General features: G+C 38.8%; 1 protein-coding gene across 2 annotated transcripts in view; it reads right to left on the bottom strand.

The window, feature by feature from the left end:
• Positions 1–27,635, bottom strand: part of LOC108935522 (contactin-associated protein-like 2) — a 300,803-nt gene that overhangs the window by 58,661 nt on the left and 214,507 nt on the right. For both annotated transcript variants that reach the window (XM_018754213.2, XM_029254781.1), the window contains exons 14-15: positions 8,484–8,640; positions 5,846–5,973 (exon numbers count right to left, since the gene is read on the bottom strand). In XM_018754213.2, the coding sequence (XP_018609729.1) occupies positions 5,846–5,973; positions 8,484–8,640 (285 nt within the window). The remainder of the gene's footprint in view (positions 1–5,845; positions 5,974–8,483; positions 8,641–27,635) is intronic.

Consider the following 27,635-nt stretch of genomic DNA (forward strand, 5'->3'; position numbering starts at 1 on the left):
GAATGGTGTTTAGGAAAATGAGCCACACCCACTTCCAGTGCTTATAAAAGGCCTATCATTTGGCCCAGTAGGGGCTGCAAGCAGGAGATGATCAGATGCAACAACAAATAGAAAGACAAAGTGGAAAAATCAACAAGTAAACAATAACAATAAAAGTGCAACAACGCCTTTCCTAAGGTCTCCCCATAACACATATTCATGTTAAATTGTCTTCGGACTTTATTACTCTTTTTTGTTCAACCTGTGAAGGGAAAAAAAAACGTATTCTGTTAGTTTATGTTATGCACATCTGCAGTAAAGAACCAAGATTAGAAGCTTGTGCATCCTGTCGTCTACCCTCAAAATCAACTGCTACATCCCAACCAGACCACGTCGCTCATCTACTTCTGCCCGCTTGGTGGTCCCGCGCACAAAAGGTAAAGCACGGACGTTCTTGGTTCTGGCTCCGTTGTCGTGGAATGACCTTCCCTTTTCACTCAGAACTGCTGAAACTCTGTCTACATTTAAGAAGGGTCTGAAAACTCACCTCTTCCAGGCTCACTTCGCCCAAGATCTCTTAAGCTCATGTAAGGTGTAAATGTTCATGCGTCATAACTTTATGATCATGCCCAGATAAGCCTTTACACAGCCGCTACTCCTGTATTGTATGTAAATGTTTGTGTACCTTTTTTTAAAAAAAGAGAAAAATGTAGTAAGGTGATCAGGAATTGTCTGTTCTTAGTTTTATGCACCTACTCATGCGATGAACATCGGTGCATATAGTGGAAAGAAACAAACTAAGTTTACGTAATAATCACATGTCTTCAACTATGTAACTCTTTCTCCTAATGTAATTTTCTCTGAGATGCACGTCGCTTTGGAGAAAAGCATCTGCTAAATGAATAAATGTAAATGTAAAATGTAAAACTGCATCTCTGAATCCTGACCAGATACTGCACATCATAAAAGGAAGTTGTGTCATTTCTGGACCCCAACCACGCAAAACACATGGTAACACATAGTAAAATATCTTAAAAATGAACAAATCTCTGTTGCATTCTTATAAAGATTATACAAATGCAGGAACATTTAATAACCTTCCTTTACTATTAAATCACCTGTGTAAAGCTTTTGCAACACAAGGCAACAAAGTTAGCTGGACATCTGCAAACAAATATCAATGTATGGTAGAATGTCTCATCAGTAATTACAAATTGGATTTGTGTTCTCTGTTCACCTGCTGATGAAGCCTGTCTGTCCCTATAATTCAAGCCAAGAATTAATGTCAGTCTTTTGCCGGCCACTGGCCAGCCTCAAATAGAAAGGGGCTCTGTTGTAAATTAAGGAGAAATTAAGCTGTCATCCATAATTATGAATATGACATCTATTTTTGGAGTCCACAAAATGAGTTACATTCCTCAGGAGCATAGAGTACAAACTGTAATATTTCTCAACTACAAGCGTATTTCTGAAGATGCATTTCCATACTGAAAGACAGAGCATAGAAATGAAGAGCTTATGGCTTAATCTTTGACTAAAAGCAGCAAAACTCATGGATAAGCATACTGTGGATGTTCTTAGAGACTGAAAAAGTAATTTATGTTGCTTCTAAATGATTTATGAGTCATCCCAAAGTCATAAGTTTCAACATCCATTAAAATTTATCATATCCTTATTGTCATAAATCTCCTTTGAACAGATTTTTAAATCCCTAATCAGTCTAAATATTTCTTCTATTAAAAAAATTATGAAAATTCTTAAAATAAATAAATAAATAAAAACAAGACTTATATGTGTTCAAGAGATTTTCAGGCTCCTACCTTTAGACACTGTGAGAGTATGATGACTAGAGTATGATCTGAAGAATGCATACAAACTAAGGTTATACGTTGTATTAAAGTTGTCACACATCTGGAAAAAAATACACTTTGTCAGATTAATTCAATTTTGCTTTTCTGTGATTGAAAATCAGTGCAATTTAGCTAGGTGTAGGTGTGCTCCTCTGATAGGGTAATGGTTTGACACTGAATCATCCTGACAGGGCTCATTTCTTTAAGGGACACTGATATCTTGAGAGATGCCTTTAATGCAGCTCTTGCCTCCTGATTCAGAGCTGCAAGGTCGCTTGCATCTGAAAAAGAGCACAAGCGCATGGGCAAAGAGCTGAATATGCCTATGAAAGGATTCACCACCACCTGCCCTCCACTACCGTCGGCTCACCTGGAGGTGGAAGCCGGCTTTGAAATCCTGCAGCCAGTAGGGGGCGTGAAAGGTGGCTGCAATCAATCTGTGTGCCGGGGGCACCAGGGGCCAAGACCTGCAAAGATGCTTCTCCACTCTACTCCCTGATGGAGATTAGCTATCAGGGGGCCACTTTGCTGCTTGGATTCTCTGAAACGTGAGAATTTCCCAGAAAACTTAATTTGGCAGTTTTCCCAATGAGAAACGCTCACACTCACAGGTGGGAGAATGTGGCAGACTGAAGGGTTCGAGGACTGAGGCTGGCGCTGGAGATCATTGCTGTTGATGATTCAGCACATATATCCAGCAGTACCTACATGGTCATTCAGTGGTGACTGCTCAGGAGGCAGATGAAGTCCAAGATTAAAAGTGATACAGAACTATTTACTAATACTGATTCTTTTCATTTTCATGAACTGCTTTGTCCAGTGTTGGGTCACAGTGGCCCAGAGGGTTACCCAGATGTATAGGGTTAGGACACTAGTCCATTGCAGGTCAATCATACAAACATAGACATACACGCACACAGAAACTAAGGGCAAATTAGAATGATCAGTTCACCTGACACACATGTCTTTGAATTGTGGGAGGAAACACATGTGAGCACCGGAAAATCGTGTAAACTACACACACACAACCGGATTTGAACCAGTGTCCAAAACCAGCATCTGCGAGTCACCAGCACAGCCTGCTGTATCATCAGTTTTACATTTATTGTTTCGCATTTTACCCATTTATACAGCTGGGTAATTTTTTCAGGATAGGGTAAGTGCACTTCACGGTATGTGAGATTTGAAGCTGCGACCGTCAGATCTTAAGGTAACAGCTCTAACTCCGACACTATCAGTTTAGCCCAGTAGATACCACTCCACAGCTGTAGCTTTCCCATTCTTTTTGAGTATTTGTGTAGTCTTCACAGCAGCTCTATACATCCTTCATCAATTTAATTCTTGTATAAAATCATAACGAATCATCAGTGCTCTGCATTACCCTGAAGTGATAATAGATGCTCTTTTGTTCGATTTTATTTATGCTCTTTGGAAAAGCCCTGGGTTACTTATTATTCACATATATACCAATAGCAGTGAAGCTACTTCATTCAGTTTTGTCATGTGAAAATATTTAATCACTCCAATAAATAAAGTCATTTGGCAAAATGTTTAACACTTTATAATGAGATGTTCATAAGGCATTTTACATTACAACAAATGGTTACCACACCCTCTACTATGTGCCCATATATAATTTCTCCCTTCTGGTAGCTTAATAGCCCATGACATGGATATTACGTTGCCTTACTTTAGATAGGGTTATCTGTCTCTATTAATTTACCCTAAACATGTGTAGTAAAGTGCAAAGAATTCCACTGACCTGCTGGAAGGAACATTTGAAGGTAATGTCATTATGGCGTGATGATATTTCTTTGCTATGTGTTTTGTTCCTGGGACCCAATTCATACAATTTATATAAAATTTCCATAACGTGAGTCTACAGTCACATCCCAAAATGCACCCACAGATGAAAAATCTTTACATATTGACATCTCCAAAGTGTTCAGCTTGAACTGCATAGCCACAAGGAATAGTCTGTATCACATCTATATATTTGATACATTTCTTTTTCTTAAGCACTTTTTGTTTTGCTATAATTTCAGAACAGTTAGAGTTTATTTTTCTTTTCAGTTACACTTTGCAGTTATGGTTTATTTAATATATGTCCCTTCAGTATGATTCAGTGCCAATTTTCTCTTTACACATCTACAAAATGAGTACTGCTTGGGCGCCATCAAGATTTTCAAAATTATTTCACCAACCTTAAAAATGAATATTTAAAAACTGACATCTTTCTGCTAGCAAAAAATTAAATTAAAACCTTCACAATCCAGAGCTCAACATACCACATTAAATAATTTTCATCATTGGATTGATTAGTCAGTTTTACTCATGTGTAATTGTCACTTCAGTTTCTTTGTTTAATATTAATATCATCATTAGTAGAAGGCAGAGCAGAAAATAAAGAACTCTGTAGTTACACCCCACCTCCATGCAGGCAGCACAGGCTCAGTTATCACAATGCATAAAAGTGAAAATGAATGCTGTTATTAATAACCTTGATATCATGCAGTTAGACATTGTGATAAATACTGAAGATAAAGAAATCAAGAGTGTAAAAGAATCAGAATTAGAATGACGCACACAAGGAATTTGCTGTGGTTCTAGGTGTCTCCAGTATTTAGGTTATTTATTTAGTAACTAATAGTAACTATTTATTTTTTACCAAAAAGACTGACAATATTTACATTTATTCATTTAGCTAACACTTTTCTCCAAAGACTTACAATGTTAAGCAACTTAAAATTATTTATCTATTCATACAGCTACGTAATTTTACTGGAGTAATTTAGGATAAGTGCCTTACTCGTGGGTGCTACAGCCGAAGGTAAGATTTGAACCTGTGACCTTTGGGTCCAAAGGAAGCAGCTTTAACTGCTACCAGCCATCCCATTTAAATACTTAGAATATTTTAGCATTCATACAGCTGGGTAATTTTTACTCTTACAATTTAGGGTAAGTACCTTGCTCAAAGGTACTACAGCAGGAGGTAGGATTTGAACCTGTGTCTTTAAAAATTCACAATGGCAGATTCAACCAATACGTTAACAACTTCAAACGTAGGAAAAAATACCTCTTATGCTGCATTTCTGCTATGTTTCAAATTGTAATGGAAAACAATAATAATAATAATGAAGAAGAAGAAGAAGAGCAACAGCAACGAAAACAGCATAATCGGAGAGAACTCTGCACTCTTTGGCACTGCAGGACTGAGGCCCATTAAGAAGGTTACTGCTGCTGGGAGGTCTGCTAATTTAAATGAGGACAAGGGGACCATGAGAAGTATGCACTGAGACAGCTGAAAGCAGCCAGGGCACGCTCTCTCACTTCTAACATTAGTACCCGGAGACGTGTGCTGCCATTTGCCCTGACATTTAATTCACTAATTCCAAGGATCTGCTGTAAATATTTAACCACATGGCTCCACACAAGTGTGGGGAACATAACAAGCCTTCGACACTTGGAGGGAGTCCTCGCTGGGTGGCGTTCGCAGCACTGTGCAGTGGAACAGCACTCTGATGCTTTCTAAAAACACAAGGCGGGAATCAAAGTGCCACGGCAGGTCACAAGTTCACGACGGGTCGCACGTAAGCGAGACAGCTAAGACACCGATGTAGAGCGGAAATAGAAAAAGCCTTCCGATCGACATTTGAAGACCTGAGCCTGGAGAACGGATGCGTCAGTGCGTTTACAATAAATCAATTACAGGTTTATCGTTTGTGAACGTGCTGTAATATCGGACTTCAAAGTAAACCGCAAATGTTTTGAAAACTTGTTCCATTTTAATACAGCAGCAGTGTGAATGCCCTTAGTCTAGGTCAAAACTCAAACCAAGATGCACTGCATTTATGCTTTCCATAAAAGTTAACGTTTTTCATCACGCAACTTCAATCGATGTCTAGTTCTGCTGATAAGAAGGACGTACCAATATCCAAGCAAGTCAACACAGTTGATAACATTTTGTGATACAAAGGAAGAAAACCAACACAGATGTAATGAAAGAATGAACTCACTGTCTCCTTGACAACGCAGAGGCCCCACAGTGAGCTTTGCTTCAGACCCGGGTCGGTTCGTATCCCCAACAGCCACCTGGTTGACAGGTAAGTGCTCCTTATACACCAGAAGTCCGGAATCTTCTCTCCTAAAGCCAATCAACAGCAAATGCAGAAACAGTGGATTAGTAGGAAAGATATTAAGCGGCAAAATACCTCCTTATGACAATAACAATTCAAATGTGAGTAATAAACTAAAATTTAATTACATGGCAAAATATGTTATGAGGGATGAGGGCATTGCATAAATCATCACTGATAATCATTTTAAATGGAGATATGTCAGTATATTTATTGTTTTTGTTTTTAAAGTCCAAAGTATTAAGATTAAGAGCAGTGGAGTGGACCTGGTCAAACTAGTTCTATGAAAGCACATAATGGTACAGCATTTAGACACATAATGGTACAGCATTTACACAAGTCTCAGCATGTCCCTTAAAGCTACTTTGAACGTAATAAGAGTCTAATGATTTCAGACCTAAAAATAGATCCTCATTTCAATGGCAACATTGCTTGCAATTCTTGTTGTCCAAGGTACTTAGCTCGTTGATTAAATTTCTCCTTTGCTACCCCCAGCTATTGAAAAGCTATACAAACAAGGTTGATTTCTTGCGTATAGAAAGCAATACTATTATTATGCTTTTTCAGCATTGAATATGACAAATAACAAGTGTTACTGGATTTAATGAGGCAGACAGTTACTGACCTGAAACTAGCTGATTATTTTTCACTTCGATATCGAGTGTATGACAATGTCCACTGGCTGTTGAAGGGAAATGTACCATTTTAACTCAAAGACCCACTTTTCTTTTTTATTATCTTTTTTATTTTATTTCTTTTTTATATTAAATTTGATATTTGGATACCACTCTGGGTTAATGAAAAAACAATGATCAGACTCTTTTTGATTAAGCCTGGTATGTAATGGTGTGAGGATAGGATGTCCATATGAATTATGTAATTAGAATTTCTCCTACTCAAAACAAGTCAAACTTGTATCACATTGTATTATACGATAAAATTGTGTATACAGCACTAAAAGCAGACACTTAAATATCAGTTTGCACCTTTTCCATAAGAGACTCAAAACTAATATTTGTGTAAAGATGGAGAGTAAAAAAAATCCATCAGATCATAGTCAAGTGGAAACATTTATTAGAATGAGTCTAGAAAAAGTCTACTTGGAGTGGAATTTACCCGAGATGTGTTTTGAATTTGATTACGCAGGATAGTGGAGCCTGTATGTGGTTTATGGGAGGCAAATTTGCCCAACATGGGCCTGGAAGGAAAGAATGATGTGAATCTAAATGTGCGACGATTAAACATTTCTCTGCAAGTCATAAACATTAACCACCAAAGGGCCAAAACAGCGACAAAACTGTCACTTGTTTTACAGTACATTAACTGCTCTTTTGAAAAGAGAGCGAGAGAGACAAGAACTACCCTAATAAGTATCCTTGATCATAACAAACAACAAACAAACAAGCAGACAGACACAACGACAAACTAACAAGAAAGAAAACAAAAAAAAAACAGTGTAAATATGTAACGGATACTTAAAAATCCTCATAAGAGCATTTTACCATCCTTGTAGGTGTGGGTAGGAACTGTGCTTGCTTGTTTGCTTTCTTTGTTTGCTGTTACATTTTATGCTCTCTTTAGAAGATCTCAACGCCATCTTGTGCTTTTGAACAATGAAGCTGGATAAATAATTGATCACATGAAGAAAAAGTAGAGATAGAAAAACGAAGGCGGTTTACATCTCCCTGCCCAATGCCATTTTGATCCTCACAGGCTCAGAGTGTCACGGATGGTCAGAAATACAGGCGCTGAGTGCACCAGAGTGAGTTCTCAGGTGGATTCATTTGTAACTTCATTGAGCTTTCACTGTGATGCGAGGAGATAGAGAGCATTGTGCACTATTCCAGCTCCTCAGATGATTCATAGCTGCAGGGCCAGCGAGTAGTCTAGTGGTTAGAACTGCTGTCTTTGAATGCAGAGGTTACAGGTTTGAATCCCCCTGCTGCTGTAGTGCCATTGAGCAAGCAACTTACCCTAAAGTGCACCAGTAAGAATTACCCAGATATATAAATGGGTAACACATTGTAAGTTGGTTTGGAGAAAAGTATCAGCTAAATGAGCAGATGTTTCAAGTGCAACCCCTGTCTCATTTCAACATATAAGATCTCAGAGAGACTTTTCTGGAGGTATCTGACAAGCAATTGTAAACTTTTTTCCTCTCCAATTGATCCAAGGACTCTAATCCTTTTAGATAGGCTTGATAACACCAGAGGAGCTGAATTGTAGTTTTTTTTTTTTTAAAAGAAAACTAAACATATTTAGTAGTCACTGTACATGAATGTCTCAGACTCATGAGAAGCGAGCTGGCCATACTATCCTTACATTTGGTTAGCCTGTCATGTGCTGAACATTCTCTTGTAAAAGCTATTTGAGATACTTTTCAGAAAACAGGTATCCCTGCATGTATTTCAAACTCCTGCTAAGCAAGTTGAGAAAGGTTAGCTGTGGTTAGTGCCGTAGTTGGGTGCTGTCATCAATTTGCAGAACAGACATGCGGCGGAAAGGGATGTGAACTCACCACTGCTTCTGGTCTGCATCGCAGTTGCAGTAGTACTTTGGGTCAGTACAGTTGCGCTCGATTCCACAGGCACACTTCTGGATGCCAGGCCCTGAGCCACCCCAGTAGAAGTGCTTCTCGCTGCCCTTCCCAATCCACCAGGTATATGGTGTTCCTTCTGTGAAACACAACCATGGTCCATGTTATGGTCATTGTGCATCACACTGAGTCAACACATGTAAGGCCACCACACACATAACCTGTTTCATCAATTTAACTACTCTGCCTTTCCCTCTCTCTCTAGATATACGAAAATATATATGTATAATACTGTATATATGTATATATATATATATATATATATATATATTATATTATATTATATTATAATATATATATATATGACTGACTTCATCTTGAGGGTCACAGGATTTTAATATAAGAAGCAATATTGTGTTGCCTCTGTTTGACAACAGCACATATTGAAGTTTGCTTGGAGAGGCAGTACTCATATATTTAGCATATAAAGTAGTTAGTCTCATGAATAGAGCCACTAAAAAGATGATCTCTCTTTTCCAAAGAAAATATCCTCATTGGCATGAGCTTACTTTTTTTCAAGCACTTTATCTACTTTCAGCAACTTAGAAAAAAAGTCAACTCCTAAACTAAAATATACTCTTCCAGTTGCAGGGAAAAAGACAAAAAAAAGAGACTGCATGATGGTCCTCAGCTGCAGTTGAAATATATTCTTACACAGGTACAATTTTATCAAATGCTACTGTTAACTTCTATGTTATAGAAGAAGTTTTGTAGAATGGTAGATCCCGTGACTTAGGCTGTAAGGAGTACATGTGTGCTTAAGGCAGTAGTGTTGAAAACCTAGATTCAGATATTAGGATTCCAAAACGCTTTAGTTTCTGGGTAATTTAGTTGCCTCTTAGTTGCTTTGTAGTTATCAATTGCCCACAGTTATTTTCTAGCACTGTAATTAGAAGCAAAATTGAAAGTCTAGGTAAAAAAGTTTACTTTATGAAGAGATTTATTCAGCCCTTCCTTAGGGAGCTATTAACGAAATATGGGGTGTTGGGTGTTATAAGATGAAAGGATGTTTGTAGTTGAGGTCAATAACTCCTTTAGGAATGTGCAGCTATGGTGGTTGTGTCCTTCCCATCTATCCACATGGGTGAACACAATATCTACAGTATAGCCTTTTAATCATGTATCCCTCCCAAAATTATATGACGAACGACTGTTTGGCTAGCTGCTATTTACATAATAAAATGGAGTTTCTGTTAACGTTGAATATCTGCTGTAATTTAATTATGACCAAATTCAGTTAATATTATGAGTAATTACATTAGATCTTCATAGCTGTTCATTTAGTTCTTCACATTATCCTTGTAATTTTCACATAACCATAGTTGTTGTAATGTGTAAAATTAATGCAGTGTATATATATTATTATTCATAATTATTAACACTGGAAAGAAAATATTTAGTTGATTACAGAACATTTTAAAGTTAGAGGGTTTAATGTACATATATTAAATGGGACACATTAACCTTACATATACCTCACTTTAACTGTCGAACTGAATAATGATGCACGTGCACATAGGTGGGCACGGACACACACATACACTGGTACATGCCTGCATTCATACGCACAAAAACGCACGCACACAGTCTGAAACTGCTCGTCCCGAGGCAAGCTGGAGCCTAACTCAGCAAGACAGGGGGACACACCCAGGACGGGACGCCAGTCCGTCGCAAGGCACCTCGAGAAGGGCTCGAACCCCAGACCCACCAGATAGCAGGGCCTGGCCAAACCCGCTGCACCAGCGCACCCTCACAAAAACAAGTGAGGATTTAGTAGAGAATCCTGGCAAAGGCTTGAGGTATGTCAGGGTAGCAGGTACATTGATGGTTAACCTGAACTGCTGCAGTAAATCTCCTGCTGTAAATATTAATCTGCTTAAATCGGTAACACTAGAAGCGTCCCTGGAAAACAGTCTCAGCTAAGCAGAAAAATATGACGATAATGTCTTAGTTTGCAAGACCATATGCCAAACAGCACCTCTCAAGTTTCACCAGCAGTACGTGTTACCCGCACAGCAGGGGGCCGAGCGGAGACCCATTAATATCTGGACTAAAAAGGGAGAGCAGAGAATAAGGAGACACAAGTGATATGTGCCGAGCTCCGAGACATTGCATATGCCAGTTAATTAGCAGAACCCACACCTGCTGATCAGGAGCAGGGCACAAAGGAAGACCTGCTCACTCCCACCTGTCTTGCCAGTATGGTGGGAGCCGCCGGGATGCTGCGTCTGAGATCGTGCGAGCTCCAGGCATCCACTTCAGTGAGGCAAATGGCCAGCGCAGCGCCTCTGAAGCACTGCTTGAGCTCAGAGCCAAAAACAACTCGGAGATGGGGGGGTGTTGTCAATAGAGATGAATGAAGATCTGAGAAAAAGAGATGGGGTCCTCTAAACAGGCACACTGGCAGAGGCCCCCGGGCAGGGGGCAGCTCTGTCGGAGAGCTCTGCCAAGCGGCGGGGGGTTGGGGGGGTGCCGCAGCTGCACGGTAATGAGCCGCTGCCGGGAGCAGAGGAAGTGGGAAACACAGGGGCTACGAGCTGCATGCTCCGGCGGGCCGCCGCATGTGACAGACGCATGCTTTCTCTTCTTTTATTTTCCAGTTCAGTACATTTAACCATGTAATAACAGCATCTGGTGTGTTCATATTTATAGTGACCGAAAAAAAAAAAAAAAAAAAACAGAAAACACTAAATCCCATTCGTTCGTCCGATTCCCATGAGACGGAGAGTCATGCAAAATACTTGACTCGCTCCACAATTTCTAATCGCGTTGCTCTTCGATCACTAAACAGATAAATCGTGCTCTTACGCAGCAGCTCCACCTTCACTTGCACATTTCCAATGTGACTATAAGTTATCATCAGCGTGCCCATGAAATGCCACTCAGAGAGATGACGGTAATGGACAGCATGTTAAATTCTGAAAGTCAGCGTTTGGTTTAAGTTCAGATGCTGAAATGCGTAACAAAGATAACAGATCACATTGACAAACAGAATAATCTGCAATTTATTGCACACAATTGCAGGCATATTGGCACGCAGCCTTCTTCAGCATCAAGGAGATACTAATTATGCTAATTATGCACTTTTTGAGACAAAGTTTAAAGCAAACAGATTAAATGACTTCTGAGTGTTTGGTTTTCCTTTTGGAGCCTGTTCAGGAAATCAACAGAAGTTAGTATAACTACAAAAATATTAATCTCCTCAAAACACAAGAGAAATTACAGGGTAACAATAACAATTTTGGGGGGTAAACGCAAAAGATTTCACCCGTTTTCATTCTATTGCACTCTCCAAAATAGGGGCACAATGTGAAACGTTTCTACTAAATCATTTTTTTTTAAACTGTTTTACTTTTTTCGTTTTGTGTGAAATAATTGAATTCCACCGCACACGTTTCCACTCTTCTCCCAAAAAATAAACGATCAACAGGACCCAAAAGTTATTTCCATTGTATTAAATCACTTCTCCTTTGAAACCCCCATAACACCATTTTGCTTAGTTATTTATTTTTTATCTTTCCATTATTCCAAAGGACATATCTTTCAATCTTTATCAAACAGCCAGCAGTCCCAGCCACCGCAGGCAACCTTGGCAGAGAAATAACGCAGAGAGGCACTTTTGGGAGCAGACAAGTTGGAGGGAGGAGAGGCGGCTGTGTTGGCGGTGGTGGGAGGGACGCACCTGCTGTCATATGTAGAACAGCAAGGGTTTGGCACCTTGTATTGGGCTCTGAATGACAACTTAATTTCCCTGTCAGAAGATCACAGTCCCTGCCGCTCAGCCGGCACGCCGGGCCTTGAGGACTATAATGGTGCAGTGAGTGTTCAGATGTGCCATCCACCTCCCCCACCCCCCCAACCCCCCCAACCCCCCACCTCTACGCCAAGCACGCTTTTCTGCTGCTTTCTTTCACCGAGGGGTCTCCTGGGGGGCTCAGCCTGCAGAGCGCGATGCTCATCAGGCAGCCCTAAATTGGGGAGCGGAGCATTCCTTCAGAGATACATCAGCGGGACCAGTGGGGGCACGGCGATGGCCCCGGCCGATCGAAACTCATTAAATGGCCAGCTTGGCGGGGGTGACGCTGGCACAGGAGAATCCCTTATTTCACCAACTCAACTGATCGCTCACCAAAAACAAATCACACGCACATGCGAGGGACTGTTGGAGAATTATTGCACATTGGCGATACATCTCATCTTTTGTTAACCAGTCCACGTGATGATGTACTGAACAGCAAAATGGAGTGCACGTGCGCATGAGTTTACTCATTAGTCACGGCTCCAAGAGAAGTAATTATTTCGTTTCATCGGCGAAACAAAAAACACTGCAGACAGGCCTCATGTAATTTCTTGTTCTTTGTGAACAAGACAGAAGTAAAGAAATGCTCTGCCCAGTGTGGGATGTTTCAGCACAAAACTTGCTGCCAGGTCAACAAGTCATGACCCAAGCGCTTGCTGGCAACGTTGTTGAACGACTTCTAAAACTATTCCCCATAAGACATCTCTGTAACTTTCCTGAATGAAGTGCATAAAAACAAAGCCTGACAAACAGAAGTCCCATAACAATATCCATATTGATCTACGCTTTCATTTGATGCAACATGGCTTGACTTCCAGCAGAGATGATTTATCCTTGAAACCATTTAAAACACATACCCATTTTCTTTCTTTGGTTTGAGAAATTAAATTGGAAGCTCGGTGACATGCAATGAGGTTGATATAGGATCATTACCCTTCTTTCTCACTTGGATAATAGAGAAATGGACCTCATTATATTGCCTCTATTTTCGACACCCATTAAAACTCTTTCAGACTAATAAAAAAGGTAAAAGGTGGCTATGCATTACAGAATACAAGAGATGGATATTTTTAACAAAGTTTCAGAATTCCAGACTGAAATAATATTGAATATATGGCCAACCTGTGAAAGCCTTATCAACAATGTGCTCATATTTCATACCATATTCAAAATGCGTTAAACGTTTGTGTATTACATTTATGCATTTAGCAGAAGCTTTTTCAAAGTGACATGAAACTCAAAATAAATAAAAATGGATTCCACAAAAGAATGTTACATACACTAACACACAATTATTAAAGTCCAGTTTGTCCGATACCACCATTGTTCTCACACGTGTAGACAGAAGTGACAGCAACTTCTATGAGAGACATAGTTCATCTTTTTATATTTTAAGTAGCCTTTTACACGCTATATTTTATACTTATATTAGTTCTTTGACTTGGAATTTAATTTAACCTGAAAACTGTTAGCATTCATAGTGTAATGGTGCATCTATAGAAGTAATACATACCGTTAAATAGAACAACTGGGTGAGGGATTAAAAGCATCTGTCAGCTGGAAATGTTTTCCTCGCTAGGGGACTTGGACACAGGCCACAGATCAGTCCCTCGCTGCCAGCACTGCTTTTTATTGGTTTTCACTAGGTTTCCATGCAGGCCTCTCAGCTGTCATTGCTTCTCCTCTGTCATACCCTCCTTGTGTCTTACAAGGTCTCGTAACGGCTCCTCTCTGTCTCAGCCAGTATCTGCTCAAGAAACTACTATTATCATAACATACTAACATGCTCTTCTTCATGTGGCTGTATATATTTCAAAAGTCTTCTTTTGGTCCACGGTCACATGGCCTGGTTACCAAAGACACTGTTAACACCTTTTCCACGCAGTCTGATTCTTGTTGATGCCGCCCCTGGATTTTTAATCCCATATGAGTAATCTGCGCCCACACCTTCCACCCACATTGATTTCATGTCACTTTTCACGAATGGCTGGTGGGCATAATAAAATTATTATTTAAGCATTCCAACTGCCTATTGATGCAGACTCTTAAGCTTCTGGTAAATTTATGTAATTAAAATAATAATAATAAACATTATGATTAATTAAACAAATGCAACTGGCTCAGTTTGAATAAGTATAATAAATGCTTACTTTGATTTAAAAACCGCAACCATATTTCACTTAATTTTTACATTTACATTATATTTACATTTATTCATTTAGCAGTGCTTTTCTCCAAAGCGACGCACATCTCAGTGAAAAAACAATTTGTGCATTACATTAGGAGAAAGAGACCTAGTTGCAGACATGTGATTCTTAAGTAAACCTAGTTTCTTTCTTTCCACTTGATGCACCGATGTTCATCACTTGAGTAGGTGCATAAAACACAGGATAGATGAATCCTGATAACTTTCCTACAATTTTATTTTTTTAAGGTACATTCATTTTACTGATAGCTGTAATCACTGACGTGGCGACTCTTGCAAAGTACATAAAAAACATAGATTCTGTGTGACTTCAATCACTTTTCAGGCTCTTTAACCTGAATACTGTGTGTGTATATCTGTAGTTGGAACACCTCTAGCACATAAGTTACAAATGCAGTGCACACTGGCATACTCCTGAAATGGGTACATCTGCAAATAATGCATTCATGCATCTGTATTTTATGACATTAAAAAAGCCTTTCAACAGTCATTGATAACTATGGAGACTGAAAAGAAATAACAATATTCTGGCTGAGCAAGACACCAGGAATTAAATGACTATATCACTATATCACACTATATATGACAAACTCACTTAGCCAAAATAAAACGTGGACTTACTGTACAAGTTTATAGATATATTATATGCTGCGCTTGTTCACCTTGCTATAACATTATTGAATGTAATATATGCACATCTACAATTTACCATGCAAATATACCTCAGCTGCTGGAGCATGGTACATTTCATATGTAAGATGGTGATCTTTTAACTTAAACATCTTCTTTACCTTGAAGGTGCTGAATTACTAAAAGTGCAGAATAACTTCATGCAATTAAAAATAATAATTAAACACATAAGATGTTAATGAAAGTAAAAATACTGCAGTGAAAGTACAAATGTTTCTGTAAAGTACAGATTTTTGCAACATATGGGGAAAAAATCAAAATGCCATTAACCTGAGTTAAATCAATAAATGCCAACAGAGTGCTTTAAATAACAACACAAACATTTAATTTCCCCAGTGTTCACGGTGCCTCAAAGGACTTCAAAAACCTCTCATAACACAGATGTGTGCAATAATTTTGCAATAGACTAAAACACAGCTTTGAAGTGGACCTGCTCCAGCAAATGGCACTTTCAAGCTTCTTGAAGATATCTTGCACGGAAAACTGTCCAGAGCATGACTACAATAAGACAATAATCAATTATTTCACTAAACCTCTGAAGAAACTGAAAACACCATGCCTGCTCGTGTCAACACTGAGAGGTGCTCCTGAAGATGGCTTGTTGGGGAGTTATGAGCATCAAGCACGGTCAGTTGAAGCAATTCAATCAGTATAAAAAGAAAAGAGGCTGCTTCCGGGACCCTTTTAGAGAAGGGTTTTAGAAAAGTTTGGCAGCAACAGTGTACAAACTGCTGTGCCAAAGATCTGGATGTGTTAAAGTCATGGATTTGATAGTTTAGTGATAGTTTAATTTGGTTGACTTCTTTGGATGGCAGATTTTTGTGTTCCCTTGAGTTCCTGGTAATTTTATTCCTTTTGTCATTTTGGGTTTCTTATTTGGTTTTGAGAATTTTAGTTCTTTGAAAATGTGGCTGGGGGTGGTCCTAAGAGATCTTTCCACTGCTGTCTGTCTCATGTCTGGTCACTTCTTGAACTGGACATGCCCTATTTGTCACAGACATATTGGTCTTATTCAGTTCAGGGCACATACCTGTGTTGGAAACTATAGTCACTACTGAACAGTTAATGCCTTCAGTAATATGAAATTGAAAGTCTCAACTCAGCTCAAAAGTGCAGAGCAATTGGTTTACTGGTCATGTGAATAACAGGTCACGGTTTGATTTGCTGATATCTAGCGAGTTGTGAAATTTTGATAGTGTCTTCCGGTCGAAATAGACCTCATTGACTGTAACCGAAAGTGTCAGGTAAGTTTAGCGGCTTGCAGCACAACAACCGAGGTCTGAACTTTAGTCTGAAATGTTTGCTATATATATATATATATGCTGAAACTGGAAGTGGAGTATGAGCAAACTGTGGTGGCATCAATTATTCAAGGTGTTTATGTCATAGTGTGATCCAGAGTGGGGTCTACCACCCACCAGGCCATGCTTCCATGTTGGGAGGAGAACAGTTGCCTCTCATCAGAGGAAATGGAGGGAGACAGCAAGAATGTCAACTGGCTCATCTCTACCTGAAGAGTACCTGCTAAATAAAACTTAATGGGGCTGCCAGGGGAACAAAAATGAAGGGTGGAATTCAGCCCTTAGTCTGCTTTCTGCATAAGTTTTGGCTACAAGTGAAATACTATCTCTTGAGAGTGGGAAACAGTACATGTTTGATACAGGCTCCTCTCAATCACAAGACAACAGTGCAATGCAAAGGACATCTCCTCAACAACCCCAATGCTTCAGAAAGCAATTGAAATTCAATATATCTCAGGACAGATTAATTCAACATTTAATTAAAAACAATGTATAACACTAATACATCTTGAGGAGATCATGAGGGCAGAAAAAAGCTAATTCCATAAGTATCACCAGTGATATTGAAATCTGCACTGGAATGAATGACAACACATACCAAACACAGACACTGCCATTATCTTGTTGAAAAACTTCCACTGTGGAAGTTCTATGTAACCCTAGCAAAAATCAATACGGCTAATAACATCTCCAAATACACAGAGTGCAACAGCCATGGCAGAAGTCACAATGGAATACAATTCTTACATCTTGAATGCTTACAAGGAGAAGCAAACAAAGATGGAAGCAAAGCATACTCACAGGAAACAGTGTGTGACAGCAGCGTTCTGGCTTCTGTTACATGCAGCAAGGTTTAGAGTTGTACCAAACAGTCTGAAGGGAAGTGTTTCAGATGTATTATACATAATAGATGTTCCTTGGGAACTACAGTCAAGAAATGCGTTCTCTCCTGCAGTCAGCTCCACTGAAACTGCAGACATCATTAAAAAGATGACGGTTTTTGACATTATTGGTGTAAAGGCTATTAAGATGAGCTGTCAATGACCAATTGAGGATGCAGACATGTTGCTGAACTTGACAACACAGCAAAGGATGAGCACAGAGTCAACAAGAAAGCCGACACCAGATTCAGGATCATAGTTTAGTGTACCGATGCTGTGTATGAACACATTCGGCAAACTTTTCTAAATGCAACACGCGGACGAGTTGACAGGTTGACTGCAGGAAGGTAAGCAAAGTGGTGACGGCCTGCTGTTTTTTTTGGTGTCATCTAGGTAGGTCTCAGTAACACTTCAGAGAAAATATACTGCCTATAAGGCCTTCACAACAACTTTGTAGGCCACAGGTACACATCATGCATGTAAATGCATTATGTAAACATTTATAAATGGTAACATCAGCAACAGCAGTTTGCTGCGTGCCGACATAAGAAGTTCATGACCCAATGTGTTATGCCTTCATGACTACTTAATAAACATTCTTAATAAAGTTCTCATGAAAGTGTAACTGAGCTTTTATGTAGGGTCCTGGATAAACATATTTTTAATAGAACCTTCATTGTTAACATTGTGACTGTAACTAACTGTACAAGTCTGTATTGTATTGAAAAATAGACAGTTATTTTAACTTTTCTTTCCTTCTTTCTCCCATTGCAGAATGACTGACTCCTACTAGCAAACCAAGGTCAAGGATAAAGTGAATACTTTGAAAATTGGGTGCAGAAAGCTTGGTAAAGTTTCAGTTCAGTCCAGTAATTTCCAGATTAGCTGCTGGATTTCACTTTACATTTTCTATTCTCCAGATTTTAATGACTGTCCTTGGTGTTTGCACTTGTCAGTCAATCAGCCTTTGCTTTTAAAAGTTGAAATCGGGTATTTCTGTGGAGGAGACCAAGCCGTTGAAAATCTGTTGTCACTCACAGAATGCATAATTGACAGAAGGAGTACATGGGAAAGACATCCTACAGAATCTCAAAAAATACTTCATGGAAATAGCATATTTACAAACAATCTATACAAATATATGGGAATTATATGGAAATAAGGCACCACAATATCAAAATGACATCTAGCCAATTTATCTTTTTCACCTCCCAATAAATAGTTCTATGTATTTCTTTAGAGACAAATGAGTGACTGCAAAGGTCCTTCATGAATCAGTGGGCAAGTCCACTATATAAACCGCTTGCTTTAAAAAGTATAGCCTACTACAAAGAGCCTTAATTTATGATTTGTTGCTTCAATAGTTTTAATTCACACTGGACAGCATGTGTGTATTTAATCCGAAGGAACCCATAAATATTCAGCAAAGAGGTCGTTACTGAGGGGAAAACAAGGTTACTAAGAGAGGTGTTTAAACTTGCATATAGTATAAGCATTAAAAGGGATTTAGACAAAAAAGCTACGAATTGCTGTAAAAGCAGAAATTATTGGTTAAGGACACATTCTATTCACCTTGAATTTGTCATTTCATGTCTCAGAAGGGATGCTCCTTTAAGTACCTAAATTGCCCCATTAAAATGTTCAAGAATACAAACAATATCTGAAATCTCTTTACACAGAGGTGTCAGATATACACCAAAATGTTAAATTGTTAAATAGTTAAATCGGCTGGCTGAACCGCTAATTTCCAAGCGTTTTAATCAAAAAAACAGATTTTACTTCTCATACAAAGCAAATTAGTTTCATAATTTCCATTTAACCTCTTCACATTGTTCAGTATTATGGTTGATTATTACTGTTCAATTGTAACGTCCACCAACCATTGGCCTTTTTAAAAATGGACCGTTTCCCACGTGTAATGGTCCCTGAATCCAAAATTGCTATTCTCTCCCACTTACCGCACAGAATGGCACCTCTCTGTGGTGATAAAGGTAATGTAGCAGAGCCTCGTAAATTATCCAACGATAGCTTTGGAAATGGGAACCCCTGTACTACAGTATGAAGCACTTGTCCCGAAGGCCAAAAATTCCCCTATGAGGTGGGTACAGTTTCGCATCTCAATAAGATAAAGAAGTAATTTTCCATACATTCTCTCCTTGTAATCTAAAACCTTTCCTCAAACTTCAAACCGGGACACGCCTGTCACATTCGGAGGATTACTTTTTTCGAGCACATTTCATCATGGACTCGTGCCTTCCTTGGAACAGTGAGGGCTTTGAGCACAAGACCATGAATAAACATTCGTGAATTTTCCCAGTAATAAGTCAGAATCTCATAAATAATCGGTCCCCCTTATCTCATGGGAACATCTCCCTACTGTGAATGCATTGACCCTGATGTCTTTGCTCACAATAAATGGAATTCTTCCCATTGCCCCTGCTGAAGGTGAGTGGAGAAGCACGCTGGGAGTGCCGCTCTATCTCCGGCACTGGGAGCTGTGAGCAATGGGATGCACAATGTGAAGAGAAAGACACTGCTTCACAGCCGCAGAGAATATTTAATCCCAGGGGTTTTTGGAATGGTGAATATGAATAGGTCAGGCCACCCACCAGAGGCAATCTGCATTTTTGAACAGTCTTGCCAAACACCGATCCCATTACATATCCTCCCAGGAGGAAGCAAAGCTCTTTCTGCTGTTGGGAACGTAAATCTAGTCCAAAACAAAAGACATTGTGACACCGAAGCCATGGTGTTAACTGACTTCAAGTCGTCTCCTCTACACCTCAAAATGCTTCTCCCGCAGAAGCTAATGGTCAGAATGGTCTCTGCTTATGATGACAACGTACGTGACCGTGGACAGACGTTGTGGAACACCCTCATGTGTTTTTCTACCGGCAGCGCTTGAAGGTGTTTGTACACTTCAGATAGATGACAGATTCTGTTTTAACCTACAGAAACCCTCTTTACTACACCTGTAATATTAAAACAATTACTGCCATTAAATTGCTTTTGATGCTTTATTTTTTGCTTGCTTACATCCTAATTTAAACTAGTCCATTCTGTTCTAATTGCAGTTGGCTGGTGTTGCACATTGCACTTAAAGGCCCTAGGATATTTAAAATACATAAATAAGTCTGTGGTCTCAGAAACTAACCACGCAAGTACTTGAAATTACATTAGGTCTTATTACATAGTCAGACATTAACTAAACAGGCCCCTGTAATTAAAGTGTGTTCTCACTATGGCATTAGCACACAAATCTCATTTGTGAGAATGAAATAAGATGCTGACAGAAGCTTTCTAGCTCTAAAGGAAAGAGCGTGCTACTTTGGACTGAGATTGTTATTTACTTTGGCCTAGTACCAGGATTTTGGAAATTTACCAGCAGAAATAACAGCATCCAGTTTAATCATATCTGAAAGAGTAAGGCTTTCATATACGGATAGTGCAGGAAATGTACCAGAAAAACTGCAGAAAAAGCACGAAATGTTTGCTTTACATAACTGTACAGCAATTCTCATGTGTAACTCCATTAAAAGGGCTTTGTGACGAAAGAATGACTGAGACCCTGAGTCAGTTAAGCCTCCATATCATCTGTAACTATGACTTACATACTGCCTTTTGTTGCTTTCACATTATGAGCCATCCTCCGCTTTCTTGACCAGAAAAAAAAACACATAAAATCATGAAAATTAATAGAGACTGAAACTGAAAAACAAGAAAATGAGCATTTTCTTAATGACACCGTTCACACACACACATAAAAATACACATAAACACATGGAGAGGAAGATTTATGGACATAGGTAGTACATAAAAAGTACAGTTTATATGGCTGAAATATCCCTTTTTTAACATCAGGCAGATAAATTAGATTTTTAATCTATCAAAAACACTTGGTTTAAAGTCAGAAATTTATCTGGTAAGTGTTACTAACCAAATTATTAGCTTCCCAAGAGCCTAAACATAAAGACTAACAAAATGAACCTACTGACCCTTTGAACATGTTTGAACACTAATTACTACAGTGTATTGCTGCCTTTATGGCATAACAGTGCAGGTAGCAGGGAGGCGGGAAGCAATTAGTAGAAAGCTGAAAGTGTTTCTGAAAATAACACCTTATGATGATGCTTAGGTTTGTTTTCAGTAATTTATACTATCATGTTATTTGTCATTTTATTTACTTGATATTTCATAGCAGTTTAAATTTTTTGTACAAATCAGTTTTTAATGAAGCAATACAGGTTTAAAAACAAAAAGGGTTTTATTTTATATTTAATTATTATTTTTTTGTAACCATAGTTTTTTCCAGTTTTGAGAATGATAACCAGCAGACTTGCTTGTAAGAAAGATACCATCAGTAAGGAGGATATGTCTTCAAACGTGTGAAATAAAGCAAAGGCTTGAAATGTCACCGACTCAGGGGGTCTGGAAGGTTAAACAAATCCATCCACTGTTACAAAGTAATGATCAAGGGTTATCAGGGAGGCAGCAGAGACAGAAAAGTTGGTGCCCAAGCAGGTCACATCCACACAAGAAAAAAGTCAAAAGGACCAAGATAGAATCCACTAAGATCTATTGCGGTACTTTGATGGAGTCATTCTTTTGGAATTCAATAAGTAAATTCCTGGCAGAACACTCTTACTGTATCAACTGGAAAATCTTCAGAGTTAAATTAACTCTGATGGAGCCAAAGTTAACATTGCAATGAAAAAATGAGCTTTCTTAACAACCAAAGTAGCCCATTTTTATTACGCATGTTGCTACGTACCTCATAAAAACAGTATTTCTGTCCTTCAAGATTATCATATTGATTTGTTCCATAGCAGTCTGCTGAAACTACTGCTACCACAACACTTCTATTCTAGGCTTTATGCTACCTGCGTGCAAAAAAAAAAAAAAAAAAAAAAAATGAAGCTTGGCTTTTTTATTTTAAATACTTTATAATTCTGCTATGTGCTAAAAGTAGTGAGTACACTGCCCTACATTTAATTTAAAAAAGCAATTAAAAGTTTAAAACTTTAGAAAGTTGGGCTGTCCAGAATGTTTGTAAAGTTTATGAAAACATGGTAACATGATAAATTAGAATGAAGCATTCCAAAATCCCTATTGTGTTACTCCATTTTTTATGCACTGAATCATTTAGAAATTTATTTTCACTTAGAAGTTAAAAAGCTTTAGGAAAAATAGGGATGCTTGAGCTCCAACAGTGCACTGTCATACCGTGGAAACATCTTGCTTACATCAAGTAGGCAGTGATACACCACAAGCTCTATCCTGACAATCAAAGATACAAAAGACATACATGAGTGACAGGAGGAAAAAAAAAATCCCTATTTAACTTCTTATTCTCGATGGACGCACGTTTAAAAACAAAAAAAGCACAAAAACATTTGGCACACTAGTCGCCATCTAATGCAATAATTGGCAGACAGCACTTAGTGAACGGTATTGGTGCAGTTGTTGAAAACAACTATTTCCCAGTGGTCTGCAGAACCGCCAAATGAGGGACTTCACTGCATTTTCATATTGATTGTATGTGATCTGACAGATTTTTTTTGACTACTCACAGTATCTACTTTTCTTCGTCTTCTATTTGGGAATAAGAAATACAAGAACAGCTGGGGACTGTATTTACAGCAGATGGATTAGAAATTTTAAAACCACTTATCAAATGTGACAACATAGGTTCAAGTGATATAGCAATTAAAAATGCAACAGCTGTATAGGCCATACTTTACTCTTCTTACAGTTACTAAATTCTAAGACTGGCCACCGTGTGGCACTGCTTTGCCGCTTCACAGTAGCGCCACAAGGCAGCCATTCTTTGAATATACTGACTGCACCATGTATCATCATGTCTTTATATTAGTGAAATAGTCTTTCACTTCTATTGCTTTTTTGTTATCTGTATGTTCAGTATCATTTTGTTGAGAGGAGCTCACTTAAGTCTCTCAGATTCATTATGGTGACCATTTCATCACACTGTCTCTTTTCACTTTTTGTGCTCTGAAGTAAATGTACTATAATCTTGAGTATATGTATTGAGTGTAACACTGGGTCATCATCATTTAAGGCAGGATATAGCGAAGACAATATAGTGAAAATGTTTTCCACAAAAAAAAAAGGGTGTACTATAGGCGGACAGTTGACAAAACTGTGGTTAGTTCATTACATTTACATTTATTTATTTAGCAGACACTTTTCTCCAAAACCCATTATAGCTAAATGCTGTCAAGTTGAATTGATTCATTCAAACCAATACCCGATTGTCCAGCTGATGCACTGTAAGACACCAGTGGTACCCACTGTGCTCACACGCCACTTTATTACACAATATAGTAGACTGTTCTACTTTTTCTCATAACTAATAGCATTGGTAACAAATACAAAGTAAAAATAAAAAATCAGCGTAATGTCACTGCAGCAAGAGGAAACGCAAGGTGAAGTGTGTTTTGAGATGCCTCATTTAGACTATGAGAAACCCTGGAATCTTTAAGGCCAGTGAAAGCTAACAAAAATGTGTCCAGTGGACACAGCATTAAGGCTTATCTCTCATTGCAGAGAAAATATAAATACATCACATTCCAAAAAATATTTTTGTTCGACTAAAACCGGGGGCTGCAGATTGCAGGTAGCAGGCAGCACAATGTTTAAGATCACAAAACTTGCAACATGAAGGTTGTTGGTTACAGTCCCAGCACTTTCCTACTGCATTACTTAGGAGCAGGGCATGGTACTTAACCTGGAATGCGGAAACAAAACACCCAAGCGTATAAACTGATAGATTTGCAAATGTATTTAAATAAAGTGTCAGCTAAGCAAAACAGGTCATGTTAAGGGAAAACATCATGCCTGAATCACTGCAAAAGTTCTTGCATTGCCATTAAAGTAAGTGTGAAGCAAGAGTATCTCATGACCTCGGGATTCCATTCAATAAGCAATGAAATGGAGGAAACAGAGAAGGTCTCCACAGCACGTGTCATGCCAGTGACCTCGGGGAAGCTCTCCCATCACAGCAGAGACACAACCACTGTCCTGTGCAAACAGGAGTCTCAGCACAGGGGCAGATCTGTCATGGGCTCATGTCTTCCAAGAACAAGGCATCACATGACTGCAGAAGTGTGAACCATGCTTGCTTTCAACGAACCTGAGAAACCAGTGGAAAGGAGACCCACTGTGAGGGAAAGAAAGAGGCCCACAGGAGAATAACCTGTGACTGACACTCTCAGGGCAAACGGCATACTAATAACAGGAAGCAGAGAGGAGCTGTACCCCCTCCATACGTCTCTGAGCTAAAGCAGTTCAATAAAACCAGCAAGTTGAGAGAAAATATGCAGATTCCAAGACATTTACATTCAGAAGGTATTCTAATAATAAACTATGTTACACAGAAGTTTTACTTGAACTGGCATGGTGCACATTTAGGTATTCAGGACTTTGTGTAGATGCTAAGCTTTATTTAAAAACCATTTGGTAACATTAAAAACAATTAGCATTCTAAGAGCCATTTATGTATCAAGGATATAAAAAGTGATCACTTCAGTTGACTCTCCATGAGTGTGGGTGGCTGCTGTTGAGTCTTTCCCCATACAATTGCAAAGAGCTGCTTTCTTGCCTTTCGATTGACAGCAGAGGTTCTGACCCAGACCCTGCCCGGGGCACCCTTCCACCCCAACAGCCAACTCCAGAAAATGCTGTATTTTCCCATTCAGCTTTTATCTCTGTTGCTCACTGAATGCCAGCATGGAAGGGCAAAGCTGATATGGCTTTACAAGCAAGCTTATATAGTTGCATTTGCCTAGAAGGGTTCAAGCCATCTGGTGTCACTGCACTTTTTTGGAGCATAACTTAAAAGAGTCAGACATTTTCTAGCATCTAGGAAACTGATGTAGTATAACTCAGCTTAACTAACTTAACAACACATGCACCATTGTGTTAGTGTATATAACCAAACTTACAAGGATTGTCCAAAGCAGAATGTCATGAGCTCCAATCTGACCTAAGACCTCTGAGATTTGTATTTATTATACAACAGTAACGGATAAAATGGAAGCTTGTATTCTGTACAAAGGTGCTGATCAAAAGGTCATTATAAATGGGATTCGCTTTTTTGTGGACAGAAGGTTAAATCTGGGGTTTCAAGCACCAGAAAGCCAGTGCTAGTTTTGAAAATTTAGCATACAAAGCCAGCAGGTTGATACCACAGAGGACACTATATGCGAGCAAAACTACAACCAGTTGGGCGCAGTACCTGAGTCGATATCATAAATCAATAAAAAAATTACATATAATACTGCAACAAATTCCATTTTTCCCAATCAAATAAGCTGTACTTCTCTCATGCTAGGCAGTGTAGAAATGATGAGACAGTCATAAATTCTATAGCTGTGCTCAATTTTTGTAATTTTCAACCGTCACTGTTAACACATTTGGGACAGCAAAGGATTCTGAGTGTGCCATAGACACCGCAGAGCCAATTCGATCAAATGGAATGCTTTACCAAGTATGAAAGATGTATGTAAAATAGTATTTGATTAATTTCTTAGTTATATTAGTCTGAAGCATAGGGTTACAGCCATTACTTTATAATCTGAGGACCTGGGAGGAAATCCCACCTCCGCTGTGGCACCCTTCAGCAGGGTGCTAACTACGAATTGCTCCAGTAAAACTATACAGCTATTTAAATAGTAAATCATTATAAGCTGCTTAGTGTATCAACACCATAAGCTGTCCTGGAAACAGTGAAAACTAAAATGAAAATTAATAGTTATCATTCGAACTCAATTAAGAATTAAATTATATTCCTGTCCCACCCTCAGGAAGCCATGGAAATGTGCTGGATTTCTGTCTCTCAAGCTTTCATTACTTAATTAGAGTTATTATTTAGACAGCAAGCTGCTTAAAATGGTATTGATTCATTGAGACAAGAACCACACACCTATGACTTGGAGGCACCAAGGTGCAGGGAGTCGGTTTATCTAGCGTGGTGGAGACTCAGATACAAGGCACTGAAGAAGCTGCTCTTTCGTGCCCTATGATTACTATTATACTGTAGCTGCTCCAGCGCATTGCATTGCACGCATCCACGTAACATTTTAAAATTGATAACACAGTGCAAGTTAGGATGGCCAACCATGGCTACAAAAGGCCAAAATTCTCCTCAAAATGATGGACATTCATGAGTTAATGGTCTTGGAGGACATGCCAAGATCTGAGGTGACAGGTTGCTGTCGTGAACATTTTACAATTTTGTCCACTGACTAATGTACAGTGTTAAGCTTTGATGTTAATTTTCCGTCTGATTTGACTGTCAAATTCATAAAGAACAAGCTATCAGGAGACTGAGGAATGAGGTGCCATAACCGGACTCACTGGGTGAATTCAGGTCAAGGTGTTAGGCAGCTGTGTCTTGCAGTCACATCCAGCATCCAGGTGTCAGGGATGAAAATCGGTGTCACTATGACAGTGCTGGTAATGGTACTGAGAGAGTGCAACATTTTTTTCAGCATTTAAAGAAAGCCACTGGAGATGCCTGGAGAGGCTGTGGAAATGGGAAGCACAGCAGACAGCAGTTGTTAATGAGTACTCAGGTTAAACTTGTATTTTTTTCCTTGAAAAATTATTATTGAAGATACTTTGCTGACACTTTTATTTAAAGCAATGCATATAGCTTAAAATATGTGCTTGTACAGCAGGATCTTCTTAACCACTGTGGTGCCCACTGTCCCATGAAATCTGACACAAAATTGCAAAAAAGATCAGTGAAGAAATAAAAATGACATAGATCTTTGCAATAAATGCATTATATTCCTAACCTCCTGGAAGCAAACAATTTTGCAGGAGCAATGTGAAAGAACAGAACTGGTCTGAAGCAAGAGGATTACTAATTCACTGCTTAGCTGATGCTTCAACTTATAGTTTTTGATCCATTTATACCCCTGAGTATTTATCCTTGAACAATTCAGGATAACTACCTTGCTCAAGGGTCTCTATAGAGGGGCTTGAACCAGAAAACATGAAGTTCCACGTCCATTTCCTTAGACTTCATTAAGGACTGCATCAACAACTCAATTTTATTTTCAGGAATCTAGGGACAGAGGGTTTCTCTAATATAGAAATACTATCATAGTGTCCATGATTCTGAACATGCCAATTAACAAAATATTTAGCAAAATTGACACAGCTGATGAACAA

Source organism: Scleropages formosus, chromosome 9 (genome assembly GCF_900964775.1).
Source record: "Scleropages formosus chromosome 9, fSclFor1.1, whole genome shotgun sequence".
Taxonomy (NCBI): Eukaryota; Metazoa; Chordata; class Actinopteri; order Osteoglossiformes; family Osteoglossidae; genus Scleropages; species Scleropages formosus.